The following is a 15,641-nucleotide window of genomic DNA, read 5'->3' as shown; positions in this document are numbered from 1 at the left end:
AGTAACTGATTACAGGAAGATTCATCAGGATTGTATGTGATCTTGTTGCCATTAAAAACAATACAGTAAATTAAAAAAGAAATTATTTACTGTGACATAAGCATCAAGAGTTTCATGGCTTGAACTGCTACTTCATGGTCCTTGTCCAGAGGCATGGACACAATTCGATCCTAATGGATGTAAAATGACAATAAAAAGATGTAACGGTTTGTTTTCAATAAACATGTATTTTTGCTACAGCTAAATCATCTACACTAGTAGAGATTTATTTTTGTTTCAGCAGCTATTTCCTAAGAGATACAAGGCAACTTGATTACTACCATGTAGTTTCCCAGCCCCTGAAAATTAATAGCATGTTAATTTTTTAACTGAATTAATCATGCAGTAATATGATATTTTTTATAGATGTAATGTATGCGTTCACAAGAAATCAACTACTGTCTACAAATTAAAAGTGACGGACAACTTGTTTCTAAGATGTTATTACTGGCACTTCAGTATGTTAAATGAAGATAAGCCTCAAATTACAAGCATTATATAATCGGTTCCTCCTATCAACAATGAAGTGCATGTACCTACACGGTACAGAAGCTAGTGCCTTGCTGGAAAGACAATTAGGACTTGAGTCATAAAGGTACTTCATGGAATAGCAGCAATATTCCAGCCCTCCAGAATTCACACCATTGTAAGTTGGTACACGTGCAAACACCTCAGAAAACACTGGAAATTTTCCTGTCCCATGTACCCAAGAACTTGCACTCCTCAGTGCGGTCTGCATCTTTAAGGTACATATTAAACCTTTGGACTTGCTTGTTTTGGGACTAACAGCTTTCCCACTTAACACAGAATTTCTAAAGCTCTAGATTCCTTTTACTTTGCAGCTTCCTTCTTCTCACAACGCAGCTGCAAGGTGTGGAAGTCCACGAATCCTGAGTTTGAACACTCAAGGAAGGGCAACAGAGGGAACATGTGAAACTCTCACTTGTGGGAAATGGATTGATGGTTATATGATTACATTTCCCATCACTGAGGAACCATGACTTAGATTTTGGAAGATTCCATATCAGTCTCTATTTTGTGTGAAGCTGTTTCCGTTTCTTTTGTTTAGAGGGGAAGGAAGTGTTGTGTTTGGGTTGGGTTTTTTGGTTGGTGGGATAGAGTTTGCAATAATCCATTTATATAGCAACCTCCACACAGAGGGAGATCACAGTACAAGACAGATGAGAGCCATTTCATCAGTCTGTGAATACCAATCCTGCAGTTGCTTATGCAGCTTACAAAAACCTTTCTTTAACTAGAAAGATAAAGGACTACCACAAAACTGTTTAAAACAGGTTAATCTTAGATAGCCAAGTTTCCATCTGAATAATTTATTCTTAAGATACCAATATTAATCTATTTCTTGTTCTTTGAGGATGCGCTGTAGGTATTTTTTTACTATTAGCAACTGCTTTGACATACAGGTAAGCCCTGCACGTGTCGCCAAAAGAACATGAATTTCCACCACATGCAGGCATTGATTATGTACTGATTTGGAGGGACTGAGATATCAATCACAGCACTTTGAGTTTTCTTATTAAAATACTGAAAGGGCCCAGCCCCATTGGGGTAAAAGTAACTGATGAAATCATTACCAAGGGCAGGATTAAAAAGTAAAGGCTTACTTCTTAAATGAGTGAGGAAGTTGGAATATGATAAAGGCAGTGTACAGGGTCAGTGCAGTTACAGAACAAGCTCTCAAAATTACAGTGTTATCATCTGACTTGTTCAGAAAGGAGATAAGGGATCCTTCTTCAAGATTCATACTGACATGGTGGATCAACAGAGAGCCATTCCCACATGACTGTGATACAAGGTCAGCCAATCTAGTATCTACAAGGTTAACCCATTATCAGGAGCAGCAAAAAAAGGGACCTTTGGAGTACGAAATTCTTTGTCACGTGCCAAAGATCCTGTAAAAAAAATGTGGGCCATTCTGGATGAACAACGGAGATAACTGACCGCAGTGCAATGCTAACGCCATTTTGTGCATGAACTAAAGTGAAACAAAATATTCCCCAGAAATATAGGGAAAAATCTCTGCAAAACTCCTTCACCCACCCAGTCAAGCAGGCTGTTTCTGCAAGTACTCTAAGCTTGGGTCAGTCAAGAGAGTGGAGAGATCAGCTCTGATCAAAACATCAGACCCTGTGTGTATACCCAACCCAGAACTGAAAAACAGCAAACAGTAATCTATGATATTTACCTTGAATCTGCTAGTAAAGAGATCCATCCTGGAAACAAGTTCTTTTCTGCTATAAATTCCTTGTAGTCCCAGAAGACACTTCAACCGCACTTCGGCTTGCTACAAGACAAAGATAAATTGGCCAACAGTTAAAAAACATGCATCTTTGATGTTATTCACTATTGGCATTTATATTATGTAAATAAGAGTTCTCTGTGGGTGCCTACAGCAGACTACCCAAATACTGACTCATTTTCTTTATTAATGTTATCAGTACCGTTCTGTTTGTGTGCACACACGCACGTGTCTCCCTCTCACACACACAGAGGAGGCCTGCAGTGAGTCAAACTTAACGGTAACATAAAAGCTTGTGTTAAGCTCCCTAAGAGACAAAGAAACTCTTCCATTCCTTACAGTTAATGAAAGCAACAGAATTCAAAAGACGCAGTAATTGTTCTGTTCAGCTGTTAAAGATATACAAAGACGAGAATATGTATGACCTACTTAATACAATCAGCACTCTTCTGCACATCAGACTGTTTGCTTCCTTTCAACATCTGAGTTGGAGAATCATTAAACACTGACAAGGACTCCAAGAAATTCTGGTCCAGCAAAAGTTCCCAGAGGAAGAGGTACACCTCAGAAATCCACTAGCTTATCATCGTGAGTTCTCATAGATAGTCAAATGTTACTCCTTCTACCGATTTCTGGTTTATGCCAGAACACTATATTTTAAGCACTCTGAGAAGTGTTGCTTTGAATTTGGCCTAATTAATTAACTTGGGCAAAACATATTTATCCCTGCAAGGTGTTATTTCATACTATTAGTACTCCTGCTTCATAGACCCTTCAAAAAGAGGACTTTTCCTTATCCAGCCTTTAAATTATCTACTAAAACTTTCAAATGACAAAGCTTTAAATGTCATTAAGAAAGGCATTTTGAGGATCTAACATAGAAAAAAAATCACTCTGTTCTGTAAACTTATAATGCTAAGAATATCAGCCGAGACACTTAAATAAACTGCAGGCTGTGAATCAGTCTCTTCATATTTCTTCCTTAATTCCTCTTGCTAACAATAGCCGTAAGAATAATCACGGAAATCCAAGAAAGGAGACCACCTACACATAGGATACCCATTACTACAAGTTCCTGTTCACCTGCTTAGATGGAAAGCAAAGGATGACACTCAGTAGCAGGCTTTGACTGATGGTTTTGCATAAGGCGGCTTTTTGCTAGAAATATAAAATGAAAGATCAACGGGCGACAGTGAGTACTGCCCTCTAATCTGCCTGCGACACACCAGCAGCACATATTCGATATGGTACTTTAAAATTAAACGTCTTGTCTGAGAAAGAGATTGTTGGCCGCATCTGCTGCTTCCTACAGCCACAAGGGCTCCACAGCACAGAACTCACTCACAAAACAGTCCCAACTTGGTACCCATCACTGCACACTGGCACGGACTCAGCTCAGCCAGTGTACTGTAATCCTGGCCTCAGCTGCCCTCAGAATTTTATCATGAGGCTTTGCATGTGAATAGGGACTGCATTTGTGCTTGGGGAAAAGAAAAAAAAAAAAAAAGGAAAAAATGTTTGGGATGGTTTGTTGGATGGTCGTGTAGACCTTGGTGCACAGCTAGTAATGTCATTCGCATTTGACAGTCAGGTGTCTGCAGATATAAAGTTTAACACGTTAAACTAAAACATCTGCCTTCTAAGGTATCCTCTTCCTACCTGAAAGCTCTCAAGTCATAACCCCATACATATACGTTTCTTTTAAGTGTTGAGGAAATTAACTCTGAGAACTATGAACAAATAACTACTTCTGCTAGGTCTAATTCTGGTGTCTTCCTATGTTTTCAGCTGCCTTTTCTTCTTCTCAACTACCTCTCCTTTTCTTAATTCATCATTCCTCATAGCTTCCTGATCATTCGAAATTACTTCACACACTTCTAAAACTATCTCACTGTTTACCTTTAGCTCCGTTCGACAGTAATGTGGGCAAGCCATCGACTCCCTTCACCAGAACTACCACTCTAATCTTGACAAAATTCCTGCCTGTTTGGTCTTTCAAAGTCGTGACAGAGTGAAGGGGAGTTATTTATAAGCACATTTTCAGGATACTCTGAAGACACCACTGTCCCTCAACTGCATCATAGTATATTTCAGCCCTGAGCTGCAGATTGGCAGAAAATGTCAGTAAGACAGTGGGCAGCTCTAGTGACCCGAAGAGCTCTGCATGGGCTCCACCACTGTATAGATGCATTCAGTTACAAGATTTCAGCCTCAGCGCCATCACAGAGATGGGGACACTAAATAAGCCTTACGAATACAGAAAACTGGAACAAACAGGTCTACTTCTGAATTACTCCTAAACAGTGAAGACAATCCTGCTTACCTGTCCTACTGAGATAAAACATAACAAAAAAAAAAAAACCACACCCCCACAGAAAGCGTCAGTATGTAAACACAGAGATGACCTTTGGAGCAGAAAACTGCTATTTTAACAAGAACATTTGAAGAAAGAAGTATTTCAGAAATCGCCATAACAACAGCATCAATTTCTGTAGCCATGCTGAATGGGAGGTCAAGCTAGAAACTCTTTCAATTTCCCAAAATTTGCCAGGTGGGTCGCATGGTTTGGACACAGCTGTTAATTTCAACAGCAAGCTCCTGTTTCCACAGGATTTCTTTGGGTGGTTTTCATAGTCTAATGAGAAAATCTCAACAACTTGCCCTGAAGTTCCAGACAAAGTCTACCATGGCGGGAGGTGCCAAGTGTGCATCTACATTTTCAGAGTCTTCGTCTGCCGGTCTGCTGGTTCTGCCTTCCACTTTCCTCAGCCTTATTCTTCATCATCTTGGTTTTTCTGGTCTTTAACTCTGAACGTTTTACACAGCACTTTCACAACACCTGCTGCTCAGATAAGCACTGGTTTGATTGGATCTGGATGCTGATTTAGTAGCTGCCTATTCCCTTGGAAGAACACTAGTGCTTTTGAGCACAAGTTTAGTGCCTGGGTTTCACAAATGCACTGAGAGGTGACTGGATTTATATATAACTGTTCAACTGCACACAGCTGTCAGATTCAGTATCGCCTGTTGCGTGGTCTGCAAACATAAAAAGTTAAGTTATTTCTAGCAGCTTAACATAACCTACTCAAAAAAATCTATCCTTATAGCACTGTTCCACAACTCTTACTGGGCCAAAGAGAGATCCTCATATGGAATTCCAAGCATATTACCACTGAATTTGGAGCACCTTCTTCCACCAAGGAAATAACCTTTCACATAAAAAATATAATGTTTCATATCAGGGTATAATGGCAAAATGGGGAAGAAAGAATTATTGTATTCAAATAAAATACTTTGGAGACAAAATGTTAATTTTATACTTACTTCCCCCTCTGCTTTAAAGTCTCCCAAATGACTGAACTTAATTCTGTTTACAACACTGTAGATGATCCTGGCCAGGTCTTCCCCACTGCCAGAATACTTTCATGGCTGCTCCACTCTGGGGCCTAAATTATTTGGCAAACATCTCTATGTTACATTCTAAAAGAAAATTGGCTCTGGGAGATACCAGTTTCTTGCTGCCCACCCTCAACAACACGGAATGGAAATGCTTATTAAGGAAGAGGAGTGGGAAATAACATTCAGATGTATGTAAGAGCACTGTTGCCCCTGTTGCTGCCAAAAATGCCTTGCTCTCATTTTGGAATCGGGCAATTTAACAGTGGCTGCAAATCACAAAGCACAGCCAGGACCTACAACCACCAGCAGTGGCACAGTACCAGGCCTCAGCCAAATGTGGAACGTGGAAGACTTCTCACTTTACCTCACTCTGGTTGCATCTGCACTGCTTTCAGATAATAAGCCATAGAAAAACAACTATTTCCAGTTCCAAATTAACAACACTGGATGAGCTATGTGCAGTAATCACAGACACCAGCTGTTAATTTTTGCTGGGCAGCACTGGGAATGAAGAATCATCATTTTCAAAAATGACTTTTTCTTTTGAGAATTCTGAACATTTACTAAAAAGATATTCTGAGCAGATAAAATTTATGCAGGAAAAGAGGGCAGGTCTTGGTAAGATTTGTTGTTCTAAAAATCTAAATACTACCCTTACTGTAACAGCAGAATGCAGGAAAATCAGAGGCTTGGTGCTCCCCCTCCTGGCTTTGTGGTAAACTACAATTTTATGCATAAAAATATTACCTAAAGCTGACACAAAACTGAGCACGTTTCAGAATTTATGCAGAAGCTATACACACTTTAAAGGTGGCCTGCAGAAGTACAGCCCGCCAATTTTGGTAATTAGCCATTCACAATAAATATTCCTATCACCCTAAAATCTCTCACAGACTTTAAAAGCATGAGAAAAAGCATATTTTTGAGTTACTGTTTTCTTTTGGTTGTTTTGGTTTGGGTTTTTTGTGTTTGTTTCTTGTTTGTTTGTTTTAAAATGTGTCTCTACTCAAAAATAAAAAACAAACTTACTGTAAGGAAAAGGAGAAAATTCTTCAGGAAATGACTGGACTCTCTGTAAATGTTTTCTATATCCATTTAATTCCAAATGAGAAATGCAATATTGAAGACTATTTTACTATAGGTAAGAGTTGTTCATTTTTTAAAAATAAAACAAAATTTTAAATGTAGACATCAAAATTAAAAGCAGAATTTTAGTCAATGTTTAATGCTGCCTGTGCTGAAAGGATACAGGCCATTTTACAATTTAGTAACAGTTCCCAGTTCAGTAACATATAAAAATAACTACACACACAGGGCGCACACTGCTACAGAACTGGAAAAAAAATGTTCTCTGTTATTTCATGCTACCATGGCTTTAAAAATAAAACCTGAAATGGGGAAGAAAGTACATTTCTTTTTGTACCACCACAGTCTTAAGTATCTGCTCTCAGGAATTTAAATGTTAGGATTCTTTAGGAAAATAAAAATACCATCTACTGCCCCCAGAAATAAAAATTAAAACTTTACCTTATCATACAGCATCCATCCAATGTATTTTAAGTAGCTGTCATTTAAAAAAGCATCTGGATACGTTTTAATCCAGCTGCCAATTTCTTCAATGCAAGTTGCTCGGATCTCAGGGATCACATCACTGTGAAATTACAGAATTGTAATATTAATACATGCCTAAATGCCTAATACATGCCTAAGTGCCTAATATCTATTAATGATACTATTTGCAAGATGTTTACTTTCTGGCATTGGAGAAGCATATATAATTCAAAATCCTAAAAATATCTTCATATTAATGTTCTATGTTAGTCTTCAATCAACAGTCAGGCCACTTTTAGTTACAAATATTTCACACAATAATTATTTTTTAATTCTGGATATCTTCTCAATCACAAATGCACTGCTTTATAGCCAGCGGGAAGAACTTAAGAATCACACCTACAAGAAGTCCTTTTGTAAGCCCAAATTCTTTAAAATAATTAACTTCTACAATTTCCTTGACACCATCAGTGCCTCTAGGATGTTCAACTTGATTCTGGTATCTGGACAATTTGAGCAAGTTTCTTGGGATTGCACATACACATCACAGCTTTATTTTTATCCTTACCGGTATCGGTTTAGAAACGTCCCTTTGAAAATAGCATTCATCATGTTCTGTACCTCTAGAAGCTTCTGCTCATACTGAAATACAAAGAGAACTGAATGTTAATATTGATCCCACAATTCACTACGCATCAAAAATGTGCATCAGTGCACTTAGAATACCACTGTGGTGCAAATCACTAGCATTTACACATGGTACCAACATAAAATGAGTGGTCTGTATCTACATCAGCAACTGGCCTTTCTGTAGTTACGTCCTGATGAAAGATTTACCAGGTGCCAGCTGCCAGCCTGGATAACAAGGTATAGCATGTAATATGTTGGGTATAGTGAGTCTTGAGCTATCAATACACAGGAAGATACATCACAATTATTGAACGATCTTCAGATATAGGTCCAAACTCTTTTTATGCACTTAAACAGAGATGGAAGAAAGGCAGACATGGGCATTTGCAAAATGGACCTAATCCACAATGAGTATGTATTTTAACCGTGCCCTGAAAATCTAGTTTTGAACTTCTGGAAACCTAAGTCATTTAATAAAAACATCCATCAACAGCATCAGGAAGGGTAACAAGTTTGCTTTTCCCCCAAACACACACATTTCCTCTGTTTTTCCAATAAGATCAGACTTACGATGATACTAAAACCCCTGTATCACCCAAACTTGTTCCCACAGAAAAAGGGGTTGTTCCTATAACAGAGAAGTCCGTAGGCACCCAAAGGAACTATGCTTGATGTTCATACATCAAGTCACCTCCACCCTCAAGCCAGGATTATTTATCACGGTTACAGGCCTGTCTCTGGGAGTTGATAAGGAGCTGGCTGGAAAATAACAGAAACTGGACAGCAAGAAACATACAGGTCATACCTAAAGACACAACAATTTTTAGAACACATTACCTTATATAGAGATGGCAGCTACCCCGTGTCCTTTTCCATTCATTAAAATTCAGTTCAAGAACTAACGTTTTGGCTTATAGTTTGGATAAACGTATGAAAAACTGCACTCCCACAACACCAGAGCTACTAATAAAATTACATCCATATTTGTGTAGAGACCAAGGGCAAATGATACCAATTTGGAGAAGCAGTTAGTACGACAGACATCACAAGTTAACAGTATGTAGGGCAGATTTTTGGACCACATAATCTAGCCAGTCCCAACTGCTCTGCATCATGCATTAGGTAAAAATATAAACCTCAAAGAACTGCAGTAACCCAAAAGCAAGCTGTCAGCAATCCCTCTTTTTATATCTTTACGCATCTCCCATGTAAGACACCTGCCTAACCTCTTTCCTTTTCCTCTCCAGCTGGTGAAGTCTGCAATTGGTCCTCTTGCCACTGATCCTCTTCTTCTCCACCTCATATAATCTTTGAGCATTGTGCTTGTTGACATCAAGGTTCAGATGTACACTTACAACTGCTGTCAGAAGTTTCATTGCTAAAAAGGAAACAAACCAAACATATTTAGCTTAGCTCAGAGACACATGGCATAAATGTATTCATCACTTTATCACAAAAAGGATATGGTTAGCCAAATCCAGTCTATTATCCAAAAAAATGAACACTACTAGAGAGATTACAGTAATCTGTTTTAAAATACAGTGTTTATTTTAAAAACAATGATCAAAACCAGAACATTTAGTGATATTACTGTATACAACTTTTGGCCAGAGTTCTAGTCAGTAATTTACTGGACAACTCTAATCTTAGTTCATGTAATCTTGATTTTTCTGCAAGAGAATCTAGAGTTGCGGAACAGGTGATTTTCAGTAATTAAAAAAAAAAAAAAAACAAACAACGATGGTGGCCCATAAAAGGTAGAAAATCTTAATATTTTACTTGAATTGACAAAAATTCATGTTCCTCTCAGGATCACTATATGGTTTGCATAGATTCAAGTGGGTTTTTCTAAGCCTTCAAAGCAAACAGTGCACTTCAGAAAAAATTATACTTTAAGTGTTCTTTGCATGGCAGAAAAGGTATTTACTGGCTTTGGAAAAAAAAAAAAGTAGTGGCTTTAGTGTCATCACGCTGCATGGAACAAAAACATGTAACAAGAAATGCTCTTTTTAGCACAGCTGCCACAAGAATAGAAGCTCTCCAAATGAAGCTTTTATAGGTGAAGCATTTACTGCAACCTCATCACATCAATTAGCGGAACAAAGAAAACAAAATAGAAATCCGACTGTGAAAAACTAGTTAATGAAAAAAATAATCAGAAGACAGCACAATTCTAAAGTGAGTCATCTCAGACATTGAAGAAATTTCTTTAGCAAGAAAAAAATGGTCTAGATCTATCATATCTAAAGTATCCGAACTCCATTCGGATACACATGGGAACAAATTATTTATATTACAGTAACATACATTAGGAGGAAGGTAGTGTCAATGCCCAAGAGAACAACTGCTCCAGTAAAGAGAGCTTCTCAATTTTGAGCAGTTTTGACTGTACACAAGTCAACAAAACTCACGGTCTACAGCAACCCTGGGAGTTATTTTACCTGCCAAAGTACTTGTGTGTCTAAATGCTCTGACCATGGAGTCTGCTAAGCCTGTAAGCAGTGAGATGATAGTATCCATCAGATAGCTATCATACAGGATGCTGCACTGGCACTGTTGGACAAGCACTGCAATAAATTCACAGAAATTGGTCTTGAACTTCTTCCAATAGGGTCCTGTTCTGATCAGCGGGTAGTCTTCATTGTCCTGCACAAGAAAGAAGAGTCAAGAGAAAATAAACTAATTAATTTGGTTTGTGCACAACATTCACATCTCTCCCACTAAATGTCAGAGAGAGTTTTGCTGACAGCTTCACCTCAGCCTCCCCATAACTTTGTTCATGATTATTACTCCAAAGTAAGGACATGCAACTAGGTTACAAGCAGACAGATACAAACTGGCCTCACTAGTGCTACACTGTCATGACAGGTCACATCTGAAAGCCATGTAAGCGAGGTAGCTGTGAAGGGGCAGGTAGAAGAGGGCATGTGAAGCCACAGCACCTTAAATAGCTCCCACTGGTATAAACCACGAGCACTCCTGGCCTCTGCTGCTTCCTCACAGGTAGGAGTGCTTCCCCGCTTCCCTGTCCTTCCTGTTCCTGCAAGTGCATGGTAAAATCCAGGAGGAAACTGAAGTGACTGAAAAAGAACAGCTACTTTGCCAAATTGTTTTTCTGTGGCATCAGCTCCCCAAGACGGTTCAGCATGTAATTACATAAACGTGTCCTAAACAAAAGATCTGGCACTGGGGAGGTGCAAATAAACAACTGTGGTGTGGGGCAGGATGGGGCTGTTTTCCTCAGCAGCACTTCCAGCTTAAGGAGTTCATCAGGCTATAGCTTAATGACAAATACAGAGTCACTCACCTATACCACCAGCACCTAGGTCTCTGAAAACCTCCACAGAAACAGTAAGTAGACAGTACCTTTGACATTATGCAAAAAGCAAGTTACAACAAAGCCACAGGAATGTTCACAGCACAGCTGATACTGCCAGGAAGAAAGCAGAGAGATAGCGGTTCAAATGACTTCTCACACAAAATGGGGCACCTCATGTGAAGAGCACACTAGGAAGACTTCGTAGATGCCAACCTCAGGCAGTGTGAGCAATTATTTCACTTGCACCGCACAGATCCCAGGAATGGCTCTGAATATTCATTTGCATCCTGACAGTTTCCAGGTGGGAACGGAGATGGAGACTTCTAAAACTTCATTCACTATGGAAAACAACATCCTGAAGGCAGGTCACTACTCAGCTGGTCCTGCAGTTGGTCAAACACCTTCTCAGACATATTCTAACCCACAGCTTCACACCCAGAATCACCTCCTGTACTTAACAAAGTGCACTTTATACTCGTCTTGTAACTTTGTTTCCAAAGCACAGGATCCACTGCTTTCTTGAAAAATAAACACAGACATAGACCTATCTCAGGGATGCCCTCAACCCAAAGGACATCGGAAATTTGAAATTTGGGATGAGTTCCCGAGCAGGTTGCAAGAGTTGGTTCAGAGCCTAACAGCAGTAGCAAGTGCCAAGACAGAAAGGGAACTCTTTCAGCAGACCCCATTAAATGCTCCTTGATTGGTCAGCAGAAAGACAACCTACACCTTCAGGGAATACCTACTTGATCACAGTAGCTTACTCCTCAATCTGAAAAACAGCACAAATACAGGAAGACATCTCACTTTATAAAAGCATTTCTACTGTCTGTGTATTTCATACTGGGATACTGTTTAATGGCAGTATGCATACTGTAAATATATAGACAACACAATGGGCACACTACCTAAATTTAGACACCTAACTTGAAATTTCCTTACATTCCCTCCACACCCAGCGAAAAGAAGGAACTCTACTTCCAGAAACCAAGTCAGATCAGGCACTTAACAGAGATTCTTCCCGAGAACCATTCAAATCACTCAACTGAGGCTCCTGCTTTGACTCATCCTGGAAATGTTTCTTTCATACAGAGCCTATTGAAAGAGAGGAAAGTAAAAGTGAAGGGCCAACAAGGAGTTAAGATCAACTCCCCACAATGCTGCAAGTGTTGTACGGGAAGAGGCATTTGTGAAAAGCTGTTTCTGTTCTCAAAATGCTCTTCCAGCTAAACCTTTATGTTTGCAAGAGAATATTTTGATGAACCAAGTCTCTGAACAAATGTGTCTGCCAAAACCTCTGTGTGCCTACATGTGCGTGCAGGTGTGCATGCACATACGCATGCGTGTGTGTAGAGCTCACTGGAAAGGATGGGGAATGCTCTTGAACACCACTGCGGTTGACATGCACCACTGTTCAAAATGCTGTGGGAACAATGCGTCACATCCAACTCAGCGAGTCACCTTCACCTCCCTCTGACATCAATAGCAAGAACCAGGCATCCCAAAAGTGTGAGTGCATTCAGCCAAACCAGAGCTCTATTATAAAACAGACCAGATGAGGCAGATCTCACAAGTGCATGATTATCTCCATTCACTAATGCGCAGTTTAAGTTAACGTTGGAAACAGGAAATACAGCCAGACAAAATGCTACACTACAGTTGCAGAGAACTACGAAAGAACCTTACCGTGTCCACCGGCCAAGTAACTGTCAGGATCCAAGGATAGGCCATGAATTTCTTGTACTGCAACCCAGTTTCCTGTAATGCACAAGACCAAATTTTAAAAGCTTTGCAATGAAACTGCACAGTTAATCCATAAAGACAAAAACATCACAAACCATGCATCATATTTAAAAGGCTATTAAAACTTAAGACAATTTGTACTATGTGGTTCATACAATCCAACGCATTAAACAAAATCTTATTCCTTCTCATCTCCTTTTTTTTTATTTATAACCAATGACAGAAGAAAAACACACTTTTATATAACACCTGAGTTTTCTTGCTACAAGAGACATTTTTTAAATTTATAAGCAAACACATACAAGGTGTAATCATCATTATTAATTCTAATATATGCCTCCTCAGCAAGTTTAAGTAGATATCCCTTTCTGACATTCAGTAACTAGATACTTTAAAACATCTAAACTCTAGAAAACCATTCTGAGATTTTCAAATTATAGATAAATGTTTTCAGCACTAGTGTCACTTGATTCAGAGACGTTTCCTCAACTCTGCAGCTATTCCAAGACAGAAGGCATGAAATCTACAGTTCTTTATCAGGTTCAGTGAAGCACAACAAGTATTCCTAACCCCATCTGACTGTACAGTTATACACTAAATTTAACTCTTCCACTGCTAAACATTTCAGCAACAAAATGGGAGAGGGAAGGAAACCTATATAAGAACAAAGAAGTGCTGCAAAAAATAAAATGCCACATACAGGAATAAAAGCAGAAGAGAGAAACAGAATAGTTTAAGAAACAGGGAAGAAGAAAAAAGCAAACAAACAAGCAAGCAAAAAAAACCCAACAACAAACAAAAAAACCCACAGTAGTCCTAAAGACAAGCCTATCTCTCCACTGAAGAATACCATGGCCCACAAAGAGGAAATAAATGCCTCTGAATTACTATATTAAAGCCATTTTCTGCTTCCAACACCAGTACAAGCTTTCACATAATCACAGAAAGACTGTGAGGGACTGTTGGAGATCATCTAATGGTTTAAAGCTGCACCAGGAGAGGTTTAGACTGGGCATTAGGAAGCGTTTCTTTACCAAGAGTGATCCAACACTGGAACAGGCTTCCTAGAGAGGTGGTCAATGCCCCAATCCTGTAATTTGGACAATGCCCTTAATAACATAGTTTAACTTTTGGTCAGCCCTGAAGTGGTCAGGCAGTGGACTGGATGATTGTTGTAGGTCCCTTCCAACTGAAATACTCTATATTCTATCCAAATCCAACTCATCTGTTGAAGCAAGGTCAGCCAGAGCAGGCTGCCCAGTGCCACTTGTGACCTACTCCCAACCCCTGGAAATGTGGTTAGCATAACTAATACCATTTTACAAGGCAAGCAGCCATTGTCTGAGGCTGAGCGGGTCACGTACTCATTTCTTTTCCCTCATTATCAGGTCCAGAAGGTCCTGGGAACAGATTTCTTCTTCCCCATCCCACCAGCCTCTAAGATTCCTGGGCACCAGGCTGACTACTCCCTTCCTTACTGGCCTTGAAGGCCCCAGGCACTCAGCCAGCCAGGGGGTGGTGATGACCCCATCACAGAGCAGGGAAGCATAACAGCACACAGAGCACTGTCCTTAAAATCAAGCGGTTACAAGACCTAAGTGAGGAAATTGGACCTGAGCTGCTGATGGATGATGAGACCTGGGACCCCTCAGTAGCCAGGGACACCTCCACCACCATCTGCATCCTGCGAGGACTGAGCGAGTCACTCAGACTCTTTTATGTTTTTCAAGTCTAGACTGTGATTGTTACATTCATACAGGAAACCATGGTTGAAGAGAGTGCAGAGGAGGGCAATGAAGCTGGTGAGGGGCCTGGAGCACAAGTCTGATGAGGAGCAGTTGAGGGAACTGGGGCTGTTTAGCCTGGAAAAAAGGAGGCTGAGGGGAGACCTGATCACTCTCTGCAACTACCTGAAAGGAGGTTGTAGCGTGGAGGACATTCGTCTCTTCTCCCAAGTAGCAAGTGACAGGACAAGAGAAAATAGTCTCAAGTCATGCCAGGGGAGGTTTAGATTGGATATTAGGAAAAATTTCTTTCTGGAAAGGGTTGTCAGGCATTGGAACAGGCTGCTCAGGAAAGTGGTAGAGTCACCATCCCTGGAGGTATGTAAAAGGCATTTAGATGAGGTTCTTAGGGACATGGTTTAGTGCTAGGATTAGGTTATGGTTGGACTCAATGATCCTGAGGGTCTCTTCCAACCGAAACAATTCTATGATTCTAAGATTTGGCCTCGCAATGACATCAGCCATCTCACTCAGCACTCCTGGGTGCATTCTATCAGACCACATGGTCTTATGCCTGTTCAGTACATTTAAGTGTTTCCTAACCTGATCCTCCTCCATGGAGAGTAAGTAGTCTTCACTGCAGGCTTTCCCTCTGGTCTCAGAGATCTGGTATTCCTGAAAGCCAGTCTTTCCAGTAAAGCAGAGGCAAAAGGCATTGAGTACCTCAGGCTCTTCTGTGTCCTTTGTCACCAGGGCCCCTGCCCCATTTAGCAGTGGGCCCATGTTTTCCATGGTCTTCCTTTTGCTATTGATATATTTGTAGAATCTTTTCTTGTTGTCCTTCACATTTCTTGTCAGGCTCAACACTACTAACATTTCCCACTAACACTAGTGAGAATTTTGGGAGGAAGCATTGCTACATGGATATAGCATCACACTTAATTAACCAAACAGTAAATTAATGGCTAAATCGCTG

The 15,641-nt window shown here is 39.9% G+C and overlaps 1 protein-coding gene across 2 annotated transcripts in view; it reads right to left on the bottom strand.

Annotated features, from left to right (window-relative positions):
- Nucleotides 1–15,641, bottom strand: part of LOC135984748 (cohesin subunit SA-2-like) — a 63,413-nt gene that overhangs the window by 37,271 nt on the left and 10,501 nt on the right. For both annotated transcript variants that reach the window (XM_065627242.1, XM_065627251.1), the window contains exons 7-13: nt 12,885–12,956; nt 10,321–10,525; nt 9,106–9,257; nt 7,818–7,891; nt 7,226–7,349; nt 2,246–2,344; nt 91–170 (exon numbers count right to left, since the gene is read on the bottom strand). In XM_065627242.1, coding sequence (XP_065483314.1) covers nt 91–170; nt 2,246–2,344; nt 7,226–7,349; nt 7,818–7,891; nt 9,106–9,257; nt 10,321–10,525; nt 12,885–12,956 — 806 coding nt within the window. The remainder of the gene's footprint in view (nt 1–90; nt 171–2,245; nt 2,345–7,225; nt 7,350–7,817; nt 7,892–9,105; nt 9,258–10,320; nt 10,526–12,884; nt 12,957–15,641) is intronic.

This window comes from Caloenas nicobarica, chromosome 1, assembly GCF_036013445.1.
Source record: "Caloenas nicobarica isolate bCalNic1 chromosome 1, bCalNic1.hap1, whole genome shotgun sequence".
Classification (NCBI taxonomy): domain Eukaryota; kingdom Metazoa; phylum Chordata; class Aves; order Columbiformes; family Columbidae; genus Caloenas; species Caloenas nicobarica.
This window is presented reverse-complemented; position numbering and strand designations above follow the sequence as displayed.